The 23,748-nt window shown below is 55.0% G+C and overlaps 3 protein-coding genes and 1 long non-coding RNA gene across 6 annotated transcripts in view; 1 reads left to right on the forward strand and 3 right to left on the reverse strand.

The window, feature by feature from the left end:
* Positions 1 to 23,748, forward strand: part of LOC145527776 (uncharacterized) — a 681,763-nt gene that overhangs the window by 121,798 nt on the left and 536,217 nt on the right. Inside the window, exons 17-19 of the long non-coding RNA XR_014069857.1 lie at positions 7,979 to 8,090; positions 15,613 to 15,724; positions 23,246 to 23,357. This is a non-coding gene — a long non-coding RNA (uncharacterized LOC145527776). The remainder of the gene's footprint in view (positions 1 to 7,978; positions 8,091 to 15,612; positions 15,725 to 23,245; positions 23,358 to 23,748) is intronic.
* Positions 351 to 4,264, reverse strand: LOC145527753 (uncharacterized). The gene is made up of 3 exons (XM_081545822.1): positions 4,095 to 4,264; positions 3,383 to 3,695; positions 351 to 3,125 (listed from the first exon to the last, which is right to left on the reverse strand). The coding sequence occupies exons 1-3, from the start codon at positions 4,227 to 4,229 to the stop codon at positions 2,503 to 2,505; spliced, it is 1,071 nt and encodes a 356-aa protein (XP_081401948.1). The 5' UTR covers positions 4,230 to 4,264; the 3' UTR covers positions 351 to 2,502.
* On the reverse strand, positions 10,113 to 14,729 carry LOC145527711 (uncharacterized). Of its 2 annotated transcripts, none has more exons than XR_014069854.1 (3): positions 11,729 to 11,886; positions 11,017 to 11,465; positions 10,113 to 10,759 (listed from the first exon to the last, which is right to left on the reverse strand). XR_014069854.1 is itself a non-coding variant. In XM_081545773.1 (3 exons), the coding sequence occupies exons 1-3, from the start codon at positions 12,137 to 12,139 to the stop codon at positions 10,137 to 10,139; spliced, it is 1,347 nt and encodes a 448-aa protein (XP_081401899.1). In that variant the 5' UTR covers positions 12,140 to 14,729; the 3' UTR covers positions 10,113 to 10,136. The 2 variants fall into 2 exon arrangements, 1 of the variants encoding a protein (XP_081401899.1); XM_081545773.1 differs by having other exon boundaries at positions 11,017 to 11,329; positions 11,729 to 14,729.
* On the reverse strand, positions 17,747 to 19,546 carry LOC145527728 (uncharacterized). 2 transcript variants are annotated; one of them, XR_014069855.1, is made up of 3 exons: positions 19,363 to 19,546; positions 18,651 to 19,099; positions 17,747 to 18,393 (listed from the first exon to the last, which is right to left on the reverse strand). XR_014069855.1 is itself a non-coding variant. In XM_081545793.1 (3 exons), the coding sequence occupies exons 1-3, from the start codon at positions 19,495 to 19,497 to the stop codon at positions 17,771 to 17,773; spliced, it is 1,071 nt and encodes a 356-aa protein (XP_081401919.1). In that variant the 5' UTR covers positions 19,498 to 19,532; the 3' UTR covers positions 17,747 to 17,770. The 2 variants fall into 2 exon arrangements, 1 of the variants encoding a protein (XP_081401919.1); XM_081545793.1 differs by having other exon boundaries at positions 18,651 to 18,963; positions 19,363 to 19,532.

A 23,748-nucleotide genomic window follows, 5' to 3' on the forward strand; every position in this document is an offset into this window, starting at 1 on the left:
GACATTGGCCTCATTAAAAAGTACGGTTTGCCTTTACTGGATAATTTTGTTCATTGGTTTCTTAGGGAACCTTGGTAATATTTGAGTTTCCTGGGGAGTATGGTCACATGACCTGGCCCTGGCCAATCGGTGCGTTCCACCTCCCTGGCCACTGTGATTGGCTCCGGGCTGGGGCAGTGCCCAATCGGGGCCCAGGGCCGGGCCTCCCGTTGGAAGCCAGGGGAAGACGAGCTCTCGTCCTGCTGGGGTAGGGGAAGGGGTGGGGCCGGGGCAGGTCAGGCTCCAGCAGTGGGAGGGGCTTGAGGTCCGCCTGCGGCAGTTGGTGACGTTCCTGCTCCCCTCAGGGCAGAGCCGCCGGCCTGAGAATGAGGGCGCTGCTGAGCCCAGGGGCTGGGATGGCCCGTTGCTGCTGTGGTCCCAGAGCTCCACCCGAGACCTGAGGGAAGCCGTCTGCCCGTGAGTCCTCTCCCACTTGTCTGTCAGCTTGTTTGAAGCATGCTGGGTTTTCTGCCCAGCTGGCTAAGGGGAGTCCCTGGAAATGCAAGGGTGTGGGTTTTGGCAGACTTCAGGGAAGACATGCCAGATGAGCCTGGGAGACTCCAGGTTAATCTGGATTCAGGAGATATCTCTTCGGGCCAGCTAGTAATTGTAGGATAAGCCTAATGAGCCTTCAGAGGATGAAGAGAGTAACGTGCCAAGGTAGCAATCGATGTCCTCATTCGAGAGGATGAAGCTGGTGCTCAGAGAAGGGGGGAACTTGGCCACAGCAAGGAGGTGTGCACCCAGACAGGACCCCCCAGATCCGGCCATTGGAGCTCAGGGAGGCCACTGGTGTGGCTTGTCCCTGTGGCAGGGGCCGAGGCAGGCAGCCCACCCTGAGTCCTGCGGGGGCCTGACTTGGGAAGTGCCATCTGGTAGCTTTGAGACTCACCAAACCAAATTGCACTGGAGAGAGGAGGGACACCTTCCTTCATCCACCCCCCACCCCCGCCGGATTCCCACATACCCTGACCCCTTTCTCTTGATTTCGGAGCCATTTCCAGAGTCCCGCTCATATGACCTCATTCGAAGTGCACTGTGGACGAGCTGCCATCTGCAGCTGCTACCACAGCAGCCAAGGGCTTTAGCTCCCGACTACCTCCCTTCCTTTGGAACTTGGGGGCCCTCTACTCCCCACTTGCACACCACAGACCTTTGCTGAGGATTGTGGGGACCCTCACTCAGTTTGCAGCACGTTGTAGCCATCCCTGTCCTCCCTTGAAACTCAGCTTGTGAGCTCCTTTGGAGCAGCGTGGCCCACCTGGCTGCAACGGAAGACACAGCTGACAGTGAAACAACAGCTTAGATCTGAGAGCCGGAAAGCTCTGTCAAAAGGGACCTCCCTCTTCACACCGTAGAGGCTGTAGGAGCCGCCAGGCTTTCGGAACCAGTGCTGGGGCCAAAATGACTCCACAGCTGTTTTCCTTCCTGGGGAGGGTTCTGGCTCGAGCGGGAATGGCTCAAGTCTCCTAAGGTTCTGAAAGCCCACTGTGTGCAGATTCACGGTACACAGAGAGGAAAAGGTGGAGTCCTACCCTGGAGGTGGTCACAGCTCACGGATGAGCCAGGCAGGCAGGCAGGCAGGGCATGAGAACACCTGAGCTGCCTTCATGAGTGAATGGTGTGGGGGCAGAGGAAGAGAAGCCGGTCTGCTCCCTCGTGTGGTGCCCAGGGCAGGTTGTCCCCAGAGGAAACCCTTACGACGGTGAGGACTATCACTGCTGTTTCCCAAGGGGTTCCGTCGGTGCGTGTCTTCCCCGGAGCGGTCAGGCCGTCTCTCAAGTACACTGGCCATGGGCATTGCCTCTCCTTGGAACTTCCCATGTGTTTCTCTTTTTTATGGAACAGTGATTTTCTAGAGTGGTTCTGGGCCACAAGGATGTTGGGTCATTTTCTAGCCTTCTGTCATGAAGAACGCTTTCCTGGGCATGGGGGTGGTTTGTTGTTCCAGCTCCCTTTCTTGGCTTCTTTTGGGAGCTGGTGCAACAAGAGGAGCTCAGCCTCTGCCTTCTGGCTGAGATGTCACCCTTCAAACAGCAATGCCTGCCTGGAGATAATGATGGCAGTTGCCAAAAGGGCTTCGTTTGGCACATGGTATCTTGAAAGGACGTACACCGTCCTTTCAGCTATCAAAGGCTAGTTCAAATGACATAAAAATGAGAACTCTCCAATGGAGTCTTACAGTAGGTGGAGAGTCCGAAAAACACTCCTTCAGTCATTTCACTGAGAGTCATTGATTGGGGACACCAAGAATATAGGAAGGAATGCAGAAAGAAAAGATGAAATTGTGTTCAGGATCGGGGGGAGGGATGAACAGGGCGTGCTTGCCTTGAATCCAGGCTTTGTTGGGGGGTGGGGCATAAAGATCGAACGGGTCTGAAACTGCAAAGTGGTGATTGTAACACAGTATCACCAGAGTTACACAACAGTGATCCCAGATTGCAACAATGATGAAAAAGTTTACTAATCCCAACTTAACCAACAAAAATACAGGAAACCATACAAAAAATAAAACATCACCAGAAAGGTGGAAAGAAACCAAATGCAAAGCAGTTCAGGGGAAAGGAACTCCATGTCCCCTGGGGGCAGACCGAGTTGCCGGCATCCACGGTGAGCAGACAGGGATGGAGGCTGCAGAGCCGACCGCTCCCCTGGACGTGGTGTTTCCGGCAAGGGCTCTGGGTCTCTGTCCAGAGCGGGGGCTCTTTCTCCCTGCAGGGCTGGGTGAGTGATCGTGGGCATCTGGGTGTTGCGCGGGAGCCAGGGCAGGCTCTCCCTGCCGAGGCGGTGACTCCTCCTCTGCCTCGGGTTCTCTTGCCAAAGCCCGAGCAGGTAGAGGTGCACGTGGAGGTGGAGGTTCTCGCTGAGGGGGTGGGACATCAGTGCCTGGGGCTGGGGGTCCTGCAGGCACGGAGATCCGATCTGCCCGGTGTGCTGGCCAGTACCCAGCTGGCCTGGTGTCTCTGCGAGGGCAAGTCTCGCTTCTCCATCTGCCCTCGGTGGATCCCTGGGTCCTGCACCTGGAGCCACCACCTCTTTAGGGACAGGTCTGGGAAGTGGAGCCTGGTTCCAGTTGGAGGCCAGTGCTAGAGTTGGGGGAGAAGCAAAGTTTGCCCACAGGCCAGCCTTGGCATGTGCGTACCCCGGGACAGAAACCTTCCAAGAGGTTCCCAAAGAATACCCAGCGTCAGATGTCTTTTGGGACTGAAGTGTGCAAGATGGGGGGCGGGGGGTGTGAGGCCAGCGCTTGCTGCAGGCCCAGCAGCAGCTTTCGGGGACTCGTCCCTGTGTAGCTCAGCACCCCTCCCCACACACTCCCGTGCACCAGCCCCAGCGTCCTCACCTCTGTGCTCTGGCGTGCTGGGCTCCAGGTCCTCCTGGTGCCTCAGAGGCCGGGGTTCTCTGGACTCTGGGTCGGAGCCGGGTGTGCTGAGCTCCGTGGCAGCCTCAGACTGGGCCGCCGGCTGTATCCTGGGCGGTGTCTCGGCAGCAGGCCTTCCCCACCTCCGCGTCTCCCCCGGTGGGGCTGATGCCTCCGTGGGCACGCTGACCTGGAGCCTGCACCGGGCCTCACGGGCGGGCGGGTGGTGCTCCGACCCCTCCCTCTGGGAGCTGGATGGGGTGTCCCCGTCCTCGGCCTCATCACGTGGGAAGCTCTGCAACGACAGTGACCGTCAGCCAGCCATGCTGGGAGTTTTCCGAGCTGGGCCTGGCCAGTGGAGCCGCTGCTTCTGCCTGCTCGAACTTCTCTTCCCAGAAGGGTCAGAGACGTGTGTCTGCTCAGATCCCCACCCGGGAGGAAAGAGACCCATCTGAGGGTGTGAGGTCAGCCTGGGTGGCCGGCGCTGCCCACACTCTCCCCATCCCGCCCAGCCTGCTCTCCCCTGGGGTGTGGACACAACTTGTCCACAGGCTTCTGACCCCACATCCGCCTGGGCTTCCTTGAGGGGGACACAGCCCGAGAAACCCGCATCCCCACACACAGGCAAAGGACCCGGTGTTTCCGGGTGGCATGGGAGAGGTGGCCTGGCCCGGCCTGGGGCTCCCCGTGTTACCTTTCTGTTTCTCCGGGCAAAGGGCCAGAGGCCTCTCGGGGGTGTCCTGAGCCAACGTCGACAGGGTGCCCACGCACACTGCCTGTGAGCTCTCCTGAGGCCCCGGCCTCTGGGCAGGGGCAAACAGCAGAACATCTTGGCAGCAAGTGATCTGGCTGGGGGCTCCTCTCCGCTCTGGAGGCCTGGATACCCGGATTGCGGGTTCTGTTGGGTTCTGTTGCCGGCAGGTGACATCATTTCCTGGGGTTCGTGCTGAGGTCCCTTCCCCAAAACTTCCCAAGGGAATCTCTGGGTTTCTGACTGCTCGATCACCCCCCTTAGGCCATGTGCAGGCACAGTGACACCCACACGGCCCAGCCCACAGCCCTGGGGAGGCCTGGGTTCAGCCAGGGCCTGAGCTCCGAGGACCATGCTGCTCTCAGACCAGGCTCCTTCTTCTCATAAGTGGTGTGGCCCTTGACAACCATATGCCCCTCAGGGTTTCCCCAGTCTCTCCATCTGCAGAGTGGGGGTCATTCTCCCATCTGCTTCCTAGGCCTGTCGGCCTACGAGCAGCTCCATGCCTTTCCACCTGGGGCCGATATCACGTGGAGCTCGTGCGCTGAGACTTCAGAAAGAAAGATTCCATCCAGGGCTGACACAGCACAGAATGGGGCAGAACGAGGCCTGGATGCGCCGTGGTACCCAGGAAAAGGCACTCCCCCTCCTGACTGTTTTGAGACCCCGCATCCAAGTTGGAGGACCGAAAGGAAGACTCGAAGGTCTCCCTCTCTTATAGAAAAGAGTAGCCAACTTTCTGGTCCTCTGTTTCCATTGAGATTCTGTTGAAGTGTCCCAGCTCGGCTTCTGCGGGTGGCTGAGCTTCTACTGGCTCCCTGCGTTCTTGTCTTTTCCTCTCCAAACCTTCCGTCCTTTTCCCCCTTCTGGGGTGGAAGGGCGCTGTCATTGCTTCTACCTTCGAGACAGATTGAGGAAAAGTCTGGACCATCGACTCCTTTCCTCTCTTTGGTTCCGTGTCTCTCTCTGGCTGTGTCCCTCTCTTTTCCTTTCTCAATTCCGTCTGTGTCTTCCTCTTTCTCTCTCGTGTGTGGATGGATGGATGGATGCTAGGGATGCACATGTATATGATTAGATGAGGGTTATGTTTTAGGGATAGGTTAGAGGGAGAGAAAGGCTTTAGGTCAGAGTTGGTCATGGGGGAAGGGTCAAGGGTGGTGGTGGTGTTTCTTGGAATCTGAGTGCTGTGCATTCTTCGTCTCTTTCCATATGAACCCCTTCTCAGATACACCACTTGCAAGGAGTCTCTCGTGTTCCGTTTCCTATCTTTTGCATTTGTGAATGCTTAGCTTCTCTGTTGTGAAGAGGTTCCATTGGATGGAAACCCAGTGGTGTACTTCGTTTACCTCTTTCCCTTACTTGAAGAGACCCATTTCGACCTCCGCCCAGCAAATGGCAAGGAGACTCTGATGTTAAGGAGCCTTTGACCTACGCTTCTTTCTAGCTATCTCATGACATCAGTCTTTAGGGTGAGGTTTTTCCCCGATATTGAGGTGGTATGAGATCAAAACCAATAGCGTTCTTCAGATGTAGCTGTCTGGTTTTCCCATGGACATTGATTGAAGAGGCTTTCCTGTTCCCATTTGGATATTCTCCCCGTCTGTGTCAGAGATGAGTTGACCATGGATGCTGGGGTTTGTTTCTGGACCCTCAACTTTATTCCATCGATCTGGATCTGTGTGTGTTGTTGTATTCCCAATAGCATACTGTCCTGCTGCTGCTGCTGCTGCGGCTAAGTCACTTCAGTCGTGTCTGACTCTGCATGACCCCATGGCCTGCAGCCTACCAGGCTCCTCCGTCCAGGACATTTTCCAGGCAAGAGTACTGGAGTGGGTCGCCATTGCCTTCTCCGATACTCTCCTGAGGATCCTAGTTTGGTCGTCTAATTTCCTTTCACACAACCTTGGATGTCCGTATCGGGGCTTTTTCGTCGGATTGTATTGACAATGTAGGCTCCTTTCTGTTTCCGTACCCCCTTTGCAATTCTTTGTTCGGTGCGAAAATGCATTGGCATTTTGGGAGGAATAGCATGGAAGCTGTGGATTGCCATGTGGGGCTGTGACATGATTTTCCCAATAGGAATTCTTTCAAGCCCTGAGCACAGCTTCTCTTTCCAGTGATTGGTGTGGGCTTGATCTTCCTCCTTCCATCTCTCGCCGTTTTGTGAGAACAGGTCCATCCTTCCCTTCTGGGGTAGATGGACTCGTGGGTATCACTTCAGTGAATGGCATTGGCAGTGGGGGTGATAATTCCCTTCTCATTGGAAGACTTTGCTGTGAGTATTAGAAATGCAAGTGACTTCTCTTCCCCTTCCTCCCTGTCCATGTCTCAGAGCCACCGGGAAACAGAGGCCTCATCCACGGTCACACAGGCCTGAGGGGGTGCAACTAGACTGTTGTTTCTTCAGGCCCTCAGTGCTGGACATCATCCGGGATACTCTGTGTGTGTCTTCCTCCGTCTGGTGTCCCTTCAGACCTTTCCCTAGTTTTCACAGGCTTGTTGTGTTGGCGTTCTTTGTCTGTTTGGAGACACATCCTTGATAAGCTTTGTGTTTCCACTCATTCGTCTCGCGATGTATGACCTGTCTTTTGCTTTTGTCATGAGGTCTTTCCCACAGTAGATATCTTTGATTTTGCAAAGTCCACTGTATTCTCTGGGTTTTTTTTGTGGACTGCCTTTTAGTTTTGTGTGTGAAGACTCAAAGCACGTGTCCGGTTTCTGCTCATTGTTCTTCTAGATTTGTGACAAGTTTTCATGGAAAGTTTGTCTAGGGATAACTGGAAGTGAACTCGGTGTAAGGTGTCAAGTCTCCATCTCCATTCATGTCATCCCCTGCAGTTTCCAATTCCCTGTTCCTGAGTGGTTTTGGAGACCTTGTGGGAAGGTTGGTTGCATTGGAGTTTGCATTTCCACCTTGATTCGATTCACACTGTTCTGCCCTCAGGGACACTGTCAAGGGGGAGTGAGGAGCAGCCTGCACTTCCAGCAGTGACCACACGGTGGGGCGAGTGCTGCTCTCCCCTCTGGGAGCCCCAGGCCACAGGCATCCCAGTGAGGAGCCAGCTCTGTGCTCAGCTGAAAGGAGTTAGTTAGTCTCTCAGGAGCCTCTGAGCCCTTGGCTTTGGATCACCCAGGGTGGGCATTTACTGGGACAGAAAAAATTGCCCTGAATTCCATGGACGGAAGAGCCTGGCTGTGTAGAGTTCGTGAGTTGCCGTGAATCAGACACAACTGAGGACACAAAAATTCAATAGATTAAAACACTTTTTGGGGGTGGGGGGGAGTGAAAGAGGGTGATGTGGGTTTTTTTGTCTTCTATAACAGCCAAGGGAAATCTAGTTTAAACCTAAATTCACATAGATGGGAAAGGTATATCTCTCCGTCACCCTATTTAAAAAGAAAAAACCTACTAAACTTTTCTGAAAGTTTATTTAGTAGCTTCCTTGAGCAGTTTACTGTGGAGCATTTTTTTTTTTTTTCTGTGACATTGGCCTCATTAAAAAGTACGGTTTGCCTTTACTGGATAATTTTGTTCATTGGTTTCTTAGGGAACCTTGGTAATATTTGAGTTTCCTGGGGAGTATGGTCACATGACCTGGCCCTGGCCAATCGGTGCGTTCCACCTCCCTGGCCACTGTGATTGGCTCCGGGCTGGGGCAGTGCCCAATCGGGGCCCAGGGCCGGGCCTCCCGTTGGAAGCCAGGGGAAGACGAGCTCTCGTCCTGCTGGGGTAGGGGAAGGGGTGGGGCCGGGGCAGGTCAGGCTCCAGCAGTGGGAGGGGCTTGAGGTCCGCCTGCGGCAGTTGGTGACGTTCCTGCTCCCCTCAGGGCAGAGCCGCCGGCCTGAGAATGAGGGCGCTGCTGAGCCCAGGGGCTGGGATGGCCCGTTGCTGCTGTGGTCCCAGAGCTCCACCCGAGACCTGAGGGAAGCCGTCTGCCCGTGAGTCCTCTCCCACTTGTCTGTCAGCTTGTTTGAAGCATGCTGGGTTTTCTGCCCAGCTGGCTAAGGGGAGTCCCTGGAAATGCAAGGGTGTGGGTTTTGGCAGACTTCAGGGAAGACATGCCAGATGAGCCTGGGAGACTCCAGGTTAATCTGGATTCAGGAGATATCTCTTCGGGCCAGCTAGTAATTGTAGGATAAGCCTAATGAGCCTTCAGAGGATGAAGAGAGTAACGTGCCAAGGTAGCAATCGATGTCCTCATTCGAGAGGATGAAGCTGGTGCTCAGAGAAGGGGGGAACTTGGCCACAGCAAGGAGGTGTGCACCCAGACAGGACCCCCCAGATCCGGCCATTGGAGCTCAGGGAGGCCACTGGTGTGGCTTGTCCCTGTGGCAGGGGCCGAGGCAGGCAGCCCACCCTGATTCCTGCGGGGGCCTGACTTGGGAAGTGCCATCTGGTAGCTTTGAGACTCACCAAACCAAATTGCACTGGAGAGAGGAGGGACACCTTCCTTCATCCACCCCCCACCCCCGCCGGATTCCCACATACCCTGACCCCTTTCTCTTGATTTCGGAGCCATTTCCAGAGTCCCGCTCATATGACCTCATTCGAAGTGCACTGTGGACGAGCTGCCATCTGCAGCTGCTACCACAGCAGCCAAGGGCTTTAGCTCCCGACTACCTCCCTTCCTTTGGAACTTGGGGGCCCTCTACTCCCCACTTGCACACCACAGACCTTTGCTGAGGATTGTGGGGACCCTCACTCAGTTTGCAGCACGTTGTAGCCATCCCTGTCCTCCCTTGAAACTCAGCTTGTGAGCTCCTTTGGAGCAGCGTGGCCCACCTGGCTGCAACGGAAGACACAGCTGACAGTGAAACAACAGCTTAGATCTGAGAGCCGGAAAGCTCTGTCAAAAGGGACCTCCCTCTTCACACCGTAGAGGCTGTAGGAGCCGCCAGGCTTTCGGAACCAGTGCTGGGGCCAAAATGACTCCACAGCTGTTTTCCTTCCTGGGGAGGGTTCTGGCTCGAGCGGGAATGGCTCAAGTCTCCTAAGGTTCTGAAAGCCCACTGTGTGCAGATTCACGGTACACAGAGAGGAAAAGGTGGAGTCCTACCCTGGAGGTGGTCACAGCTCACGGATGAGCCAGGCAGGCAGGCAGGCAGGGCATGAGAACACCTGAGCTGCCTTCATGAGTGAATGGTGTGGGGGCAGAGGAAGAGAAGCCGGTCTGCTCCCTCGTGTGGTGCCCAGGGCAGGTTGTCCCCAGAGGAAACCCTTACGACGGTGAGGACTATCACTGCTGTTTCCCAAGGGGTTCCGTCGGTGCGTGTCTTCCCCGGAGCGGTCAGGGCGTCTCTCAAGTACACTGGCCATGGGCATTGCCTCTCCTTGGAACTTCCCATGTGTTTCTCTTTTTTATGGAACAGTGATTTTCTAGAGTGGTTCTGGGCCACAAGGATGTTGGGTCATTTTCTAGCCTTCTGTCATGAAGAACGCTTTCCTGGGCATGGGGGTGGTTTGTTGTTCCAGCTCCCTTTCTTGGCTTCTTTTGGGAGCTGGTGCAACAAGAGGAGCTCAGCCTCTGCCTTCTGGCTGAGATGTCACCCTTCAAACAGCAATGCCTGCCTGGAGATAATGATGGCAGTTGCCAAAAGGGCTTCGTTTGGCACATGGTATCTTGAAAGGACGTACACCATCCTTTCAGCTATCAAAGGCTAGTTCAAATGACATAAAAATGAGAACTCTCCAATGGAGTCTTACAGTAGGTGGAGAGTCCGAAAAACACTCCTTCAGTCATTTCACTGAGAGTCATTGATTGGGGACACCAAGAATATAGGAAGGAATGCAGAAAGAAAAGATGAAATTGTGTTCAGGATCGGGGGGAGGGATGAACAGGGCGTGCTTGCCTTGAATCCAGGCTTTGTTGGGGGGTGGGGCATAAAGATCGAACGGGTCTGAAACTACAAAGTGGTGATGGTAACACAGTATCACCAGAGTTACACAACAGTGATCCCAGATTGCAACAATGATGAAAAAGTTTACTAATCCCAACTTAACCAACAAAAATACAGGAAACCATACAAAAAATAAAACATTACCAGAAAGGTGGAAACAAACCAAATGCAAAGCAGTTCAGGGGAAAGGAACTCCATGTCCCCTGGGGGCAGACCGAGTTGCCGGCATCCACGGTGAGCAGACAGGGATGGAGGCTGCAGAGCCGACCGCTCCCCTGGACGTGGTGTTTCCGGCAAGGGCTCTGGGTCTCTGTCCAGAGCGGGGGCTCTTTCTCCCTGCAGGGCTGGGTGAGTGATCGTGGGCATCTGGGTGTTGCGCGGGAGCCAGGGCAGGCTCTCCCTGCCGAGGCGGTGACTCCTCCTCTGCCTCGGGTTCTCTTGCCAAAGCCCGAGCAGGTAGAGGTGCACGTGGAGGTCGAGGTTCTCGCTGAGGGGGTGGGACATCAGTGCCTGGGGCTGGGGGTCCTGCAGGCACGGAGATCCGATCTGCCCGGTGTGCTGGCCAGTACCCAGCTGGCCTGGTGTCTCTGCGAGGGCAAGTCTCGCTTCTCCATCTGCCCTCGGTGGATCCCTGGGTCCTGCACCTGGAGCCACCACCTCTTTAGGGACAGGTCTGGGAAGTGGAGCCTGGTTCCAGTTGGAGGCCAGTGCTAGAGTTGGGGGAGAAGCAAGGTTTGCCCACAGGCCAGCCTTGGCATGTGCGTACCCTGGGACAGAAACCTTCCAAGAGGTTCCCAAAGAATACCCAGCGTCAGATGTCTTTTGGGACTGAAGTGTGCAAGATGGGGGGCGGGGGGTGTGAGGCCAGCGCTTGCTGCAGGCCCAGCAGCAGCTTTCGGGGACTCGTCCCTGTGTAGCTCAGCACCCCTCCCCACACACTCCCGTGCACCAGCCCCAGCGTCCTCACCTCTGTGCTCTGGCGTGCTGGGCTCCAGGTCCTCCTGGTGCCTCAGAGGCCGGGGTTCTCTGGACTCTGGGTCGGAGCCGGGTGTGCTGAGCTCCGTGGCAGCCTCAGACTGGGCCGCCGGCTGTATCCTGGGCGGTGTCTCGGCAGCAGGCCTTCCCCACCTCCGCGTCTCCCCCGGTGGGGCTGATGCCTCCGTGGGCACGCTGACCTGGAGCCTGCACTGGGCCTCACGGGCGGGCGGGTGGTGCTCCGACCCCTCCCTCTGGGAGCTGGATGGGGTGTCCCCGTCCTCGGCCTCATCCCGTGGGAAGCTCTGCAACGACAGTGACCGTCAGCCAGCCATGCTGGGAGTTTTCCGAGCTGGGCCTGGCCAGTGGAGCCGCTGCTTCTGCCTGCTCGAACTTCTCTTCCCAGAAGGGTCAGAGACGTGTGTCTGCTCAGATCCCCACCTGGGAGGAAAGAGACCCATCTGAGGGTGTGAGGTCAGCCTGGCGGGCTGGCGCTGCCCACACTCTCCCCATCCCGCCCAGCCTGCTCTGCCCTGGGGTGTAGACACAACTTGTCCACAGGCTTCTGACCCCACATCCGCCTGGGCTTCCTTGAGGGAGACACACCCCGAGAAACCCGCATCCCCACACACAGGCAAAGGACCCGGTGTTTCCGGGTGGCATGGGAGAGGTGGCCTGGCCCGGCCTGGGGCTCCCCGTGTTACCTTTCTGTTTCTCCGGGCAAAGGGCCAGAGGCCTCTCGGGGGTGTCCTGAGCCAACGTCGACAGGGTGCCCACGCACACTGCCTGTGAGCTCTCCTGAGGCCCCGGCCTCTGGGCAGGGGCAAACAGCAGAACATCTTGGCAGCAAGTGATCTGGCTGGGGGCTCCTCTCCGCTCTGGAGGCCTGGATACCCGGATTGCGGGTTCTGTTGGGTTCTGTTGCCGGCAGGTGACATCATTTCCTGGGGTTCGTGCTGAGGTCCCTTCCCCAAAACTTCCCAAGGGAATCTCTGGGTTTCTGACTGCTCGATCACCCCCCTTAGGCCATGTGCAGGCACAGTGACACCCACACGGCCCAGCCCACAGCCCTGGGGAGGCCTGGGTTCAGCCAGGGCCTGAGCTCCGAGGACCATGCTGCTCTCAGACCAGGCTCCTTCTTCTCATAAGTGGTGTGGCCCTTGACAACCATATGCCCCTCAGGGTTTCCCCAGTCTCTCCATCTGCAGAGTGGGGGTCATTCTCCCATCTGCTTCCTAGGCCTGTCGGCCTACGAGCAGCTCCATGCCTTTCCACCTGGGGCCGATATCACGTGGAGCTCGTGCGCTGAGACTTCAGAAAGAAAGATTCCATCCAGGGCTGACACAGCACAGAATGGGGCAGAACGAGGCCTGGATGCGCCGTGGTACCCAGGAAAAGGCACTCCCCCTCCTGACTGTTTTGAGACCCCGCATCCAAGTTGGAGGACCGAAAGGAAGACTCGAAGGTCTCCCTCTCTTATAGAAAAGAGTAGCCAACTTTCTGGTCCTCTGTTTCCATTGAGATTCTGTTGAAGTGTCCCAGCTCGGCTTCTGCGGGTGGCTGAGCTTCTACTGGCTCCCTGCGTTCTTGTCTTTTCCTCTCCAAACCTTCCGTCCTTTTCCCCCTTCTGGGGTGGAAGGGCGCTGTCATTGCTTCTACCTTCGAGACAGATTGAGGAAAAGTCTGGACCATCGACTCCTTTCCTCTCTTTGGTTCCGTGTCTCTCTCTGGCTGTGTCCCTCTCTTTTCCTTTCTCAATTCCGTCTGTGTCTTCCTCTTTCTCTCTCGTGTGTGGATGGATGGATGGATGCTAGGGATGCACATGTATATGATTAGATGAGGGTTATGTTTTAGGGATAGGTTAGAGGGAGAGAAAGGCTTTAGGTCAGAGTTGGTCATGGGGGAAGGGTCAAGGGTGGTGGTGGTGTTTCTTGGAATCTGAGTGCTGTGCATTCTTCGTCTCTTTCCATATGAACCCCTTCTCAGATACACCACTTGCAAGGAGTCTCTCGTGTTCCGTTTCCTATCTTTTGCATTTGTGAATGCTTAGCTTCTCTGTTGTGAAGAGGTTCCATTGGATGGAAACCCAGTGGTGTACTTCGTTTACCTCTTTCCCTTACTTGAAGAGACCCATTTCGACCTCCGCCCAGCAAATGGCAAGGAGACTCTGATGTTAAGGAGCCTTTGACCTACGCTTCTTTCTAGCTATCTCATGACATCAGTCTTTAGGGTGAGGTTTTTCCCCGATATTGAGGTGGTATGAGATCAAAACCAATAGCGTTCTTCAGATGTAGCTGTCTGGTTTTCCCATGGACATTGATTGAAGAGGCTTTCCTGTTCCCATTTGGATATTCTCCCCGTCTGTGTCAGAGATGAGTTGACCATGGATGCTGGGGTTTGTTTCTGGACCCTCAACTTTATTCCATCGATCTGGATCTGTGTGTGTTGTTGTATTCCCAATAGCATACTGTCCTGCTGCTGCTGCTGCTGCGGCTAAGTCACTTCAGTCGTGTCTGACTCTGCATGACCCCATGGCCTGCAGCCTACCAGGCTCCTCCGTCCAGGACATTTTCCAGGCAAGAGTACTGGAGTGGGTCGCCATTGCCTTCTCCGATACTCTCCTGAGGATCCTAGTTTGGTCGTCTAATTTCCTTTCACACAACCTTGGATGTCCGTATCGGGGCTTTTTCGTCGGATTGTATTGACAATGTAGGCTCCTTTCTGTTTCCGTACCCCCTTTGCAATTCTTTGTTCGGTGCGAAAATGCATTGGCATTTTGGGAGGAATAGCATGGAAGCTGTGGATTGCCATGTGGGGCTGTGACATGATTTTCCCAATAGGAATTCTTTCAAGCCCTGAGCACAGCTTCTCTTTCCAGTGATTGGTGTGGGCTTGATCTTCCTCCTTCCATCTCTCGCCGTTTTGTGAGAACAGGTCCATCCTTCCCTTCTGGGGTAGATGGACTCGTGGGTATCACTTCAGTGAATGGCATTGGCAGTGGGGGTGATAATTCCCTTCTCATTGGAAGACTTTGCTGTGAGTATTAGAAATGCAAGTGACTTCTCTTCCCCTTCCTCCCTGTCCATGTCTCAGAGCCACCGGGAAACAGAGGCCTCATCCACGGTCACACAGGCCTGAGGGGGTGCAACTAGACTGTTGTTTCTTCAGGCCCTCAGTGCTGGACATCATCCGGGATACTCTTTGTGTGTCTTCCTCCGTCTGGTGTCCCTTCAGACCTTTCCCTAGTTTTCACAGGCTTGTTGTGTTGGCGTTCTTTGTCTGTTTGGAGACACATCCTTGATAAGCTTTGTGTTTCCACTCATTCGTCTCGCGATGTATGACCTGTCTTTTGCTTTTGTCATGAGGTCTTTCCCACAGTAGATATCTTTGATTTTGCAAAGTCCACTGTATTCTCTGGGTTTTTTTTGTGGACTGCCTTTTAGTTTTGTGTGTGAAGACTCAAAGCACGTGTCCGGTTTCTGCTCATTGTTCTTCTAGATTTGTGACAAGTTTTCATGGAAAGTTTGTCTAGGGATAACTGGAAGTGAACTCGGTGTAAGGTGTCAAGTCTCCATCTCCATTCATGTCATCCCCTGCAGTTTCCAATTCCCTGTTCCTGAGTGGTTTTGGAGACCTTGTGGGAAGGTTGGTTGCATTGGAGTTTGCATTTCCACCTTGATTCGATTCACACTGTTCTGCCCTCAGGGACACTGTCAAGGGGGAGTGAGGAGCAGCCTGCACTTCCAGCAGTGACCACACGGTGGGGCGAGTGCTGCTCTCCCCTCTGGGAGCCCCAGGCCACAGGCATCCCAGTGAGGAGCCAGCTCTGTGCTCAGCTGAAAGGAGTTAGTTAGTCTCTCAGGAGCCTCTGAGCCCTTGCCTTTGGATCACCCAGGGTGGGCATTTACTGGGACAGAAAAAATTGCCCTGAATTCCATGGACGGAAGAGCCTGGCTGTGTAGAGTTCGTGAGTTGCCGTGAATCAGACACAACTGAGGACACAAAAATTCAATAGATTAAAACACTTTTTGGGGGTGGGGGGGAGTGAAAGAGGGTGATGTGGGTTTTTTTGTCTTCTATAACAGCCAAGGGAAATCTAGTTTAAACCTAAATTCACATAGATGGGAAAGGTATATCTCTCCGTCACCCTATTTAAAAAGAAAAAACCTACTAAACTTTTCTGAAAGTTTATTTAGTAGCTTCCTTGAGCAGTTTACTGTGGAGCATTTTTTTTTTTTTTCTGTGACATTGGCCTCATTAAAAAGTACGGTTTGCCTTTACTGGATAATTTTGTTCATTGGTTTCTTAGGGAACCTTGGTAATATTTGAGTTTCCTGGGGAGTATGGTCACATGACCTGGCCCTGGCCAATCGGTGCGTTCCACCTCCCTGGCCACTGTGATTGGCTCCGGGCTGGGGCAGTGCCCAATCGGGGCCCAGGGCCGGGCCTCCCGTTGGAAGCCAGGGGAAGACGAGCTCTCGTCCTGCTGGGGTAGGGGAAGGGGTGGGGCCGGGGCAGGTCAGGCTCCAGCAGTGGGAGGGGCTTGAGGTCCGCCTGCGGCAGTTGGTGACGTTCCTGCTCCCCTCAGGGCAGAGCCGCCGGCCTGAGAATGAGGGCGCTGCTGAGCCCAGGGGCTGGGATGGCCCGTTGCTGCTGTGGTCCCAGAGCTCCACCCGAGACCTGAGGGAAGCCGTCTGCCCGTGAGTCCTCTCCCACTTGTCTGTCAGCTTGTTTGAAGCATGCTGGGTTTTCTGCCCAGCTGGCTAAGGGGAGTCCCTGGAAATGCAAGGGTGTGGGTTTTGGCAGACTTCAGGGAAGACATGCCAGATGAGCCTGGGAGACTCCAGGTTAATCTGGATTCAGGAGATATCTCTTCGGGCCAGCTAGTAATTGTAGGATAAGCCTAATGAGCCTTCAGAGGATGAAGAGAGTAACGTGCCAAGGTAGCAATCGATGTCCTCATTCGAGAGGATGAAGCTGGTGCTCAGAGAAGGGGGGAACTTGGCCACAGCAAGGAGGTGTGCACCCAGACAGGACCCCCCAGATCCGGCCATTGGAGCTCAGGGAGGCCACTGGTGTGGCTTGTCCCTGTGGCAGGGGCCGAGGCAGGCAGCCCACCCTGATTCCTGCGGGGGCCTGACTTGGGAAGTGCCATCTGGTAGCTTTGAGACTCACCAAACCAAATTGCACTGGAGAGAGGAGGGACACCTTCCTTCATCCACCCCCCACCCCCGCCGGATTCCCACATACCCTGACCCCTTTCTCTTGATTTCGGAGCCATTTCCAGAGTCCCGCTCATATGACCTCATTCGAAGTGCACTGTGGACGAGCTGCCATCTGCAGCTGCTACCACAGCAGCCAAGGGCTTTAGCTCCCGACTACCTCCCTTCCTTTGGAACTTGGGGGCCCTCTACTCCCCACTTGCACACCACAGACCTTTGCTGAGGATTGTGGGGACCCTCACTCAGTTTGCAGCACGTTGTAGCCATCCCTGTCCTCCCTTGAAACTCAGCTTGTGAGCTCCTTTGGAGCAGCGTGGCCCACCTGGCTGCAACGGAAGACACAGCTGACAGTGAAACAACAGCTTAGATCTGAGAGCCGGAAAGCTCTGTCAAAAGGGACCTCCCTCTTCACACCGTAGAGGCTGTAGGAGCCGCCAGGCTTTCGGAACCAGTGCTGGGGCCAAAATGACTCCACAGCTGTTTTCCTTCCTGGGGAGGGTTCTGGCTCGAGCGGGAATGGCTCAAGTCTCCTAAGGTTCTGAAAGCCCACTGTGTGCAGATTCACGGTACACAGAGAGGAAAAGGTGGAGTCCTACCCTGGAGGTGGTCACAGCTCACGGATGAGCCAGGCAGGCAGGCAGGCAGGGCATGAGAACACCTGAGCTGCCTTCATGAGTGAATGGTGTGGGGGCAGAGGAAGAGAAGCCGGTCTGCTCCCTCGTGTGGTGCCCAGGGCAGGTTGTCCCCAGAGGAAACCCTTACGACGGTGAGGACTATCACTGCTGTTTCCCAAGGGGTTCCGTCGGTGCGTGTCTTCCCCGGAGCGGTCAGGGCGTCTCTCAAGTACACTGGCCATGGGCATTGCCTCTCCTTGGAACTTCCCATGTGTTTCTCTTTTTTATGGAACAGTGATTTTCTAGAGTGGTTCTGGGCCACAAGGATGTTGGGTCATTTTCTAGCCTTCTGTCATGAAGAACGCTTTCCTGGGCATGGGGGTGGTTTGTTGTTCCAGCTCCCTTTCTTGGCTTCTTTTGGGAGCTGGTGCAACAAGAGGAGCTCAGCCTCTGCCTTCTGGCTGAGATGTCACCCTTCAAACAGCAATGCCTGCCTGGAGATAATGATGGCAGTTGCCAAAAGGGCTTCGTTTGGCACATGGTATCTTGAAAGGACGTACACCATCCTTTCAGCTATCAAAGGCTAGTTCAAATGACATAAAAATGAGAACTCTCCAATGGAGTCTTACAGTAGGTGGAGAGTCCGAAAAACACTCCTTCAGTCATTTCACTGAGAGTCATTGATTGGGGACACCAAGAATATAGGAAGGAATGCAGAAAGAAAAGATGAAATTGTGTTCAGGATCGGGGGGAGGGATGAACAGGGCGTGCTTGCCTTGAATCCAGGCTTTGTTGGGGGGTGCGGCATAAAGATCGAACGGGTCTGAAACTACAAAGTGGTGATGGTAACACAGTATCACCAGAGTTACACAACAGTGATCCCAGATTGCAACAATGATGAAAAAGTTTACTAATCCCAACTTAACCAACAAAAATACAGGAAACCATACAAAAAATAAAACATTACCAGAAAGGTGGAAACAAACCAAATGCAAAGCAGTTCAGGGGAAAGGAACTCCATGTCCCCTGGGGGCAGACCGAGTTGCCGGCATCCACGGTGAGCAGACAGGGATGGAGGCTGCAGAGCCGACCGCTCCCCTGGACGTGGTGTTTCCGGCAAGGGCTCTGGGTCTCTGTCCAGAGCGGGGGCTCTTTCTCCCTGCAGGGCTGGGTGAGTGATCGTGGGCATCTGGGTGTTGCGCGGGAGCCAGGGCAGGCTCTCCCTGCCGAGGCGGTGACTCCTCCTCTGCCTCGGGTTCTCTTGCCAAAGCCCGAGCAGGTAGAGGTGCACGTGGAGGTGGAGGTTCTCGCTGAGGGGGTGGGACATCAGTGCCTGGGGCTGGGGGTCCTGCAGGCACGGAGATCCGATCTGCCCGGTGTGCTGGCCAGTACCCAGCTGGCCTGGTGTCTCTGCGAGGGCAAGTCTCGCTTCTCCATCTGCCCTCGGTGGATCCCTGGGTCCTGCACCTGGAGCCACCACCTCTTTAGGGACAGGTCTGGGAAGTGGAGCCTGGTTCCAGTTGGAGGCCAGTGCTAGAGTTGGGGGAGAAGCAAGGTTTGCCCACAGGCCAGCCTTGGCATGTGCGTACCCCGGGACAGAAACCTTCCAAGAGGTTCCCAAAGAATACCCAGCGTCAGATGTCTTTTGGGACTGAAGTGTGCAAGATGGGGGGCGGGGGGTGTGAGGCCAGCGCTTGCTGCAGGCCCAGCAGCAGCTTTCGGGGACTCGTCCCTGTGTAGCTCAGCACCCCTCCCCACACACTCCCGTGCACCAGCCCCAGCGTCCTCACCTCTGTGCTCTGGCGTGCTGGGCTCCAGGTCCTCCTGGTGCCTCAGAGGCCGGGGTTCTCTGGACTCTGGGTCGGAGCCGGGTGTGCTGAGCTCCGTGGCAGCCTCAGACTGGGCCGCCGGCTGTATCCTGGGCGGTGTCTCGGCAGCAGGCCTTCCCCACCTCCGCGTCTCCCCCGGTGGGGCTGATGCCTCCGTGGGCACGCTGACCTGGAGCCTGCACTGGGCCTCACGGGCGGGCGGGTGGTGCTCCGACCCCTCCCTCTGGGAGCTGGATGGGGTGTCCCCGTCCTCGGCCTCATCCCGTGGGAAGCTCTGCAACGACAGTGACCGTCAGCCAGCCATGCTGGGAGTTTTCCGAGCTGGGCCTGGCCAGTGGAGCCGCTGCTTCTGCCTGCTCGAACTTCTCTTCCCAGAAGGGTCAGAGACGTGTGTCTGCTCAGATCCCCACCTGGGAGGAAAGAGACCCATCTGAGGGTGTGAGGTCAGCCTGGCGGGCTGGCGCTGCCCACACTCTCCCCATCCCGCCCAGCCTGCTCTGCCCTGGGGTGTAGACACAACTTGTCCACAGGCTTCTGACCCCACATCCGCCTGGGCTTCCTTGAGGGAGACACACCCCGAGAAACCCGCATCCCCACACACAGGCAAAGGACCCGGTGTTTCCGGGTGGCATGGGAGAGGTGGCCTGGCCCGGCCTGGGGCTCCCCGTGTTACCTTTCTGTTTCTCCGGGCAAAGGGCCAGAGGCCTCTCGGGGGTGTCCTGAGCCAACGTCGACAGGGTGCCCACGCACACTGCCTGTGAGCTCTCCTGAGGCCCCGGCCTCTGGGCAGGGGCAAACAGCAGAACATCTTGGCAGCAAGTGATCTGGCTGGGGGCTCCTCTCCGCTCTGGAGGCCTGGATACCCGGATTGCGGGTTCTGTTGGGTTCTGTTGCCGGCAGGTGACATCATTTCCTGGGGTTCGTGCTGAGGTCCCTTCCCCAAAACTTCCCAAGGGAATCTCTGGGTTTCTGACTGCTCGATCACCCCCCTTAGGCCATGTGCAGGCACAGTGACACCCACACGGTCCAACCCACAGCCCTGGGGAGGCCTGGGTTCAGCCAGGGCCTGAGCTCCGAGGACCATGCTGCTCTCAGACCAGGCTCCTTCTTCTCATAAGTGGTGTGGCCCTTGACAACCATATGCCCCTCAGGGTTTCCCCAGTCTCTCCATCTGCAGAGTGGGGGTCATTCTCCCATCTGCTTCCTAGGCCTGTCGGCCTACGAGCAGCTCCATGCCTTTCCACCTGGGGCCGATATCACGTGGAGCTCGTGCGCTGAGACTTCAGAAAGAAAGATTCCATCCAGGGCTGACACAGCACAGAATGGGGCAGAACGAGGCCTGGATGCGCCGTGGTACCCAGGAAAAGGCACTCCCCCTCCTGACTGTTTTGAGACCCCGCATCCAAGTTGGAGGACCGAAAGGAAGACTCGAAGGTCTCCCTCTCTTATAGAAAAGAGTAGCCAACTTTCTGGTCCTCTGTTTCCATTGAGATTCTGTTGAAGTGTCCCAGCTCGGCTTCTGCGGGTGGCTGAGCTTCTACTGGCTCCCTGCGTTCTTGTCTTTTCCTCTCCAAACCTTCCGTCCTTTTCCCCCTTCTGGGGTGGAAGGGCGCTGTCATTGCTTCTACCTTCGAGACAGATTGAGGAAAAGTCTGGACCATCGACTCCTTTCCTCTCTTTGGTTCCGTGTCTCTCTCTGGCTGTGTCCCTCTCTTTTCCTTTCTCAATTCCGTCTGTGTCTTCCTCTTTCTCTCTCGTGTGTGGATGGATGGATGGATGCTAGGGATGCACATGTATATGATTAGATGAGGGTTATGTTTTAGGGATAGGTTAGAGGGAGAGAAAGGCTTTAGGTCAGAGTTGGTCATGGGGGAAGGGTCAAGGGTGGTGGTGGTGTTTCTTGGAATCTGAGTGCTGTGCATTCTTCGTCTCTTTCCATATGAACCCCTTCTCAGATACACCACTTGCAAGGAGTCTCTCGTGTTCCGTTTCCTATCTTTTGCATTTGTGAATGCTTAGCTTCTCTGTTGTGAAGAGGTTCCATTGGATGGAAACCCAGTGGTGTACTTCGTTTACCTCTTTCCCTTACTTGAAGAGACCCATTTCGACCTCTGCCCAGCAAATGGCAAGGAGACTCTGATGTTAAGGAGCCTTTGACCTACGCTTCTTTCTAGCTATCTCATGACATCAGTCTTTAGGGTGAGGTTTTTCCCCGATATTGAGGTGGTATGAGATCAAAACCAATAGCGTTCTTCAGATGTAGCTGTCTGGTTTTCCCATGGACATTGATTGAAGAGGCTTTCCTGTTCCCATTTGGATATTCTCCCCGTCTGTGTCAGAGATGAGTTGACCATGGATGCTGGGGTTTGTTTCTGGACCCTCAACTTTATTCCATCGATCTGGATCTGTGTGTGTTGTTGTATTCCCAATAGCATACTGTCCTGCTGCTGCTGCTGCTGCGGCTAAGTCACTTCAGTCGTGTCTGACTCTGCATGACCCCATGGCCTGCAGCCTACCAGGCTCCTCCGTCCAGGACATTTTCCAGGCAAGAGTACTGGAGTGGGTCGCCATTGCCTTCTCCGATACTCTCCTGAGGATCCTAGTTTGGTCGTCTAATTTCCTTTCACACAACCTTGGATGTCCGTATCGGGGCTTTTTCGTCGGATTGTATTGACAATGTAGGCTCCTTTCTGTTTCCGTACCCCCTTTGCAATTCTTTGTTCGGTGCGAAAATGCATTGGCATTTTGGGAGGAATAGCATGGAAGCTGTGGATTGCCATGTGGGGCTGTGACATGATTTTCCCAATAGGAATTCTTTCAAGCCCTGAGCACAGCTTCTCTTTCCAGTGATTGGTGTGGGCTTGATCTTCCTCCTTCCATCTCTCGCCGTTTTGTGAGAACAGGTCCATCCTTCCCTTCTGGGGTAGATGGACTCGTGGGTATCACTTCAGTGAATGGCATTGGCAGTGGGGGTGATAATTCCCTTCTCATTGGAAGACTTTGCTGTGAGTATTAGAAATGCAAGTGACTTCTCTTCCCCTTCCTCCCTGTCCATGTCTCAGAGCCACCGGGAAACAGAGGCCTCATCCACGGTCACACAGGCCTGAGGGGGTGCAACTAGACTGTTGTTTCTTCAGGCCCTCAGTGCTGGACATCATCCGGGATACTCTGTGTGTGTCTTCCTCCGTCTGGTGTCCCTTCAGACCTTTCCCTAGTTTTCACAGGCTTGTTGTGTTGGCGTTCTTTGTCTGTTTGGAGACACATCCTTGATAAGCTTTGTGTTTCCACTCATTCGTCTCGCGATGTATGACCTGTCTTTTGCTTTTGTCATGAGGTCTTTCCCACAGTAGATATCTTTGATTTTGCAAAGTCCACTGTATTCTCTGGGTTTTTTTTGTGGACTGCCTTTTAGTTTTGTGTGTGAAGACTCAAAGCACGTGTCCGGTTTCTGCTCATTGTTCTTCTAGATTTGTGACAAGTTTTCATGGAAAGTTTGTCTAGGGATAACTGGAAGTGAACTCGGTGTAAGGTGTCAAGTCTCCATCTCCATTCATGTCATCCCCTGCAGTTTCCAATTCCCTGTTCCTGAGTGGTTTTGGAGACCTTGTGGGAAGGTTGGTTGCATTGGAGTTTGCATTTCCACCTTGATTCGATTCACACTGTTCTGCCCTCAGGGACACTGTCAAGGGGGAGTGAGGAGCAGCCTGCACTTCCAGCAGTGACCACACGGTGGGGCGAGTGCTGCTCTCCCCTCTGGGAGCCCCAGGCCACAGGCATCCCAGTGAGGAGCCAGCTCTGTGCTCAGCTGAAAGGAGTTAGTTAGTCTCTCAGGAGCCTCTGAGCCCTTGCCTTTGGATCACCCAGGGTGGGCATTTACTGGGACAGAAAAAATTGCCCTGAATTCCATGGACGGAAGAGCCTGGCTGTGTAGAGTTCGTGAGTTGCCGTGAATCAGACACAACTGAGGACACAAAAATTCAATAGATTAAAACACTTTTTGGGGGTGGGGGGGAGTGAAAGAGGGTGATGTGGGTTTTTTTGTCTTATATAACAGCCAAGGGAAATCTAGTTTAAACCTAAATTCACATAGATGGGAAAGGTATATCTCTCCGTCACCCTATTTAAAAAAAAAAAACCTACTAAACTTTTCTGAAAGTTTATTTAGTAGCTTCCTTGAGCAGTTTACTGTGGAGCATTTTTTTTTTTTTCTGTGACATTGGCCTCATTAAAAAGTTCGGTTTGCCTTTACTGGATAATTTTGTTCATTGGTTTCTTAGGGAACCTTGGTAATATTTGAGTTTCCTGGGGAGTATGGTCACATGACCTGGCCCTGGCCAATCGGTGCGTTCCACCTCCCTGGCCACTGTGATTGGCTCCGGGCTGGGGCAGTGCCCAATCGGGGCCCAGGGCCGGGCCTCCCGTTGGAAGCCAGGGGAAGACGAGCTCTCGTCCTGCTGGGGTAGGGGAAGGGGTGGGGCCGGGGCAGGTCAGGCTCCAGCAGTGGGAGGGGCTTGAGGTCCGCCTGCGGCAGTTGGTGACGTTCCTGCTCCCCTCAGGGCAGAGCCGCCGGCCTGAGAATGAGGGCGCTGCTGAGCCCAGGGGCTGGGATGGCCCGTTGCTGCTGTGGTCCCAGAGCTCCACCCGAGACCTGAGGGAAGCCGTCTGCCCGTGAGTCCTCTCCCACTTGTCTGTCAGCTTGTTTGAAGCATGCTGGGTTTTCTGCCCAGCTGGCTAAGGGGAGTCCCTGGAAATGCAAGGGTGTGGGTTTTGGCAGACTTCAGGGAAGACATGCCAGATGAGCCTGGGAGACTCCAGGTTAATCTGGATTCAGGAGATATCTCTTCGGGCCAGCTAGTAATTGTAGGATAAGCCTAATGAGCCTTCAGAGGATGAAGAGAGTAACGTGCCAAGGTAGCAATCGATGTCCTCATTCGAGAGGATGAAGCTGGTGCTCAGAGAAGGGGGGAACTTGGCCACAGCAAGGAGGTGTGCACCCAGACAGGACCCCCCAGATCCGGCCATTGGAGCTCAGGGAGGCCACTGGTGTGGCTTGTCCCTG

The sequence above is a fragment of the Giraffa tippelskirchi genome, chromosome 11 (assembly GCF_054371585.1).
Source record: "Giraffa tippelskirchi isolate mGirTip1 chromosome 11, T2T-mGirTip1v1.2.pri, whole genome shotgun sequence".
Taxonomy (NCBI): Eukaryota; Metazoa; Chordata; class Mammalia; order Artiodactyla; family Giraffidae; genus Giraffa; species Giraffa tippelskirchi.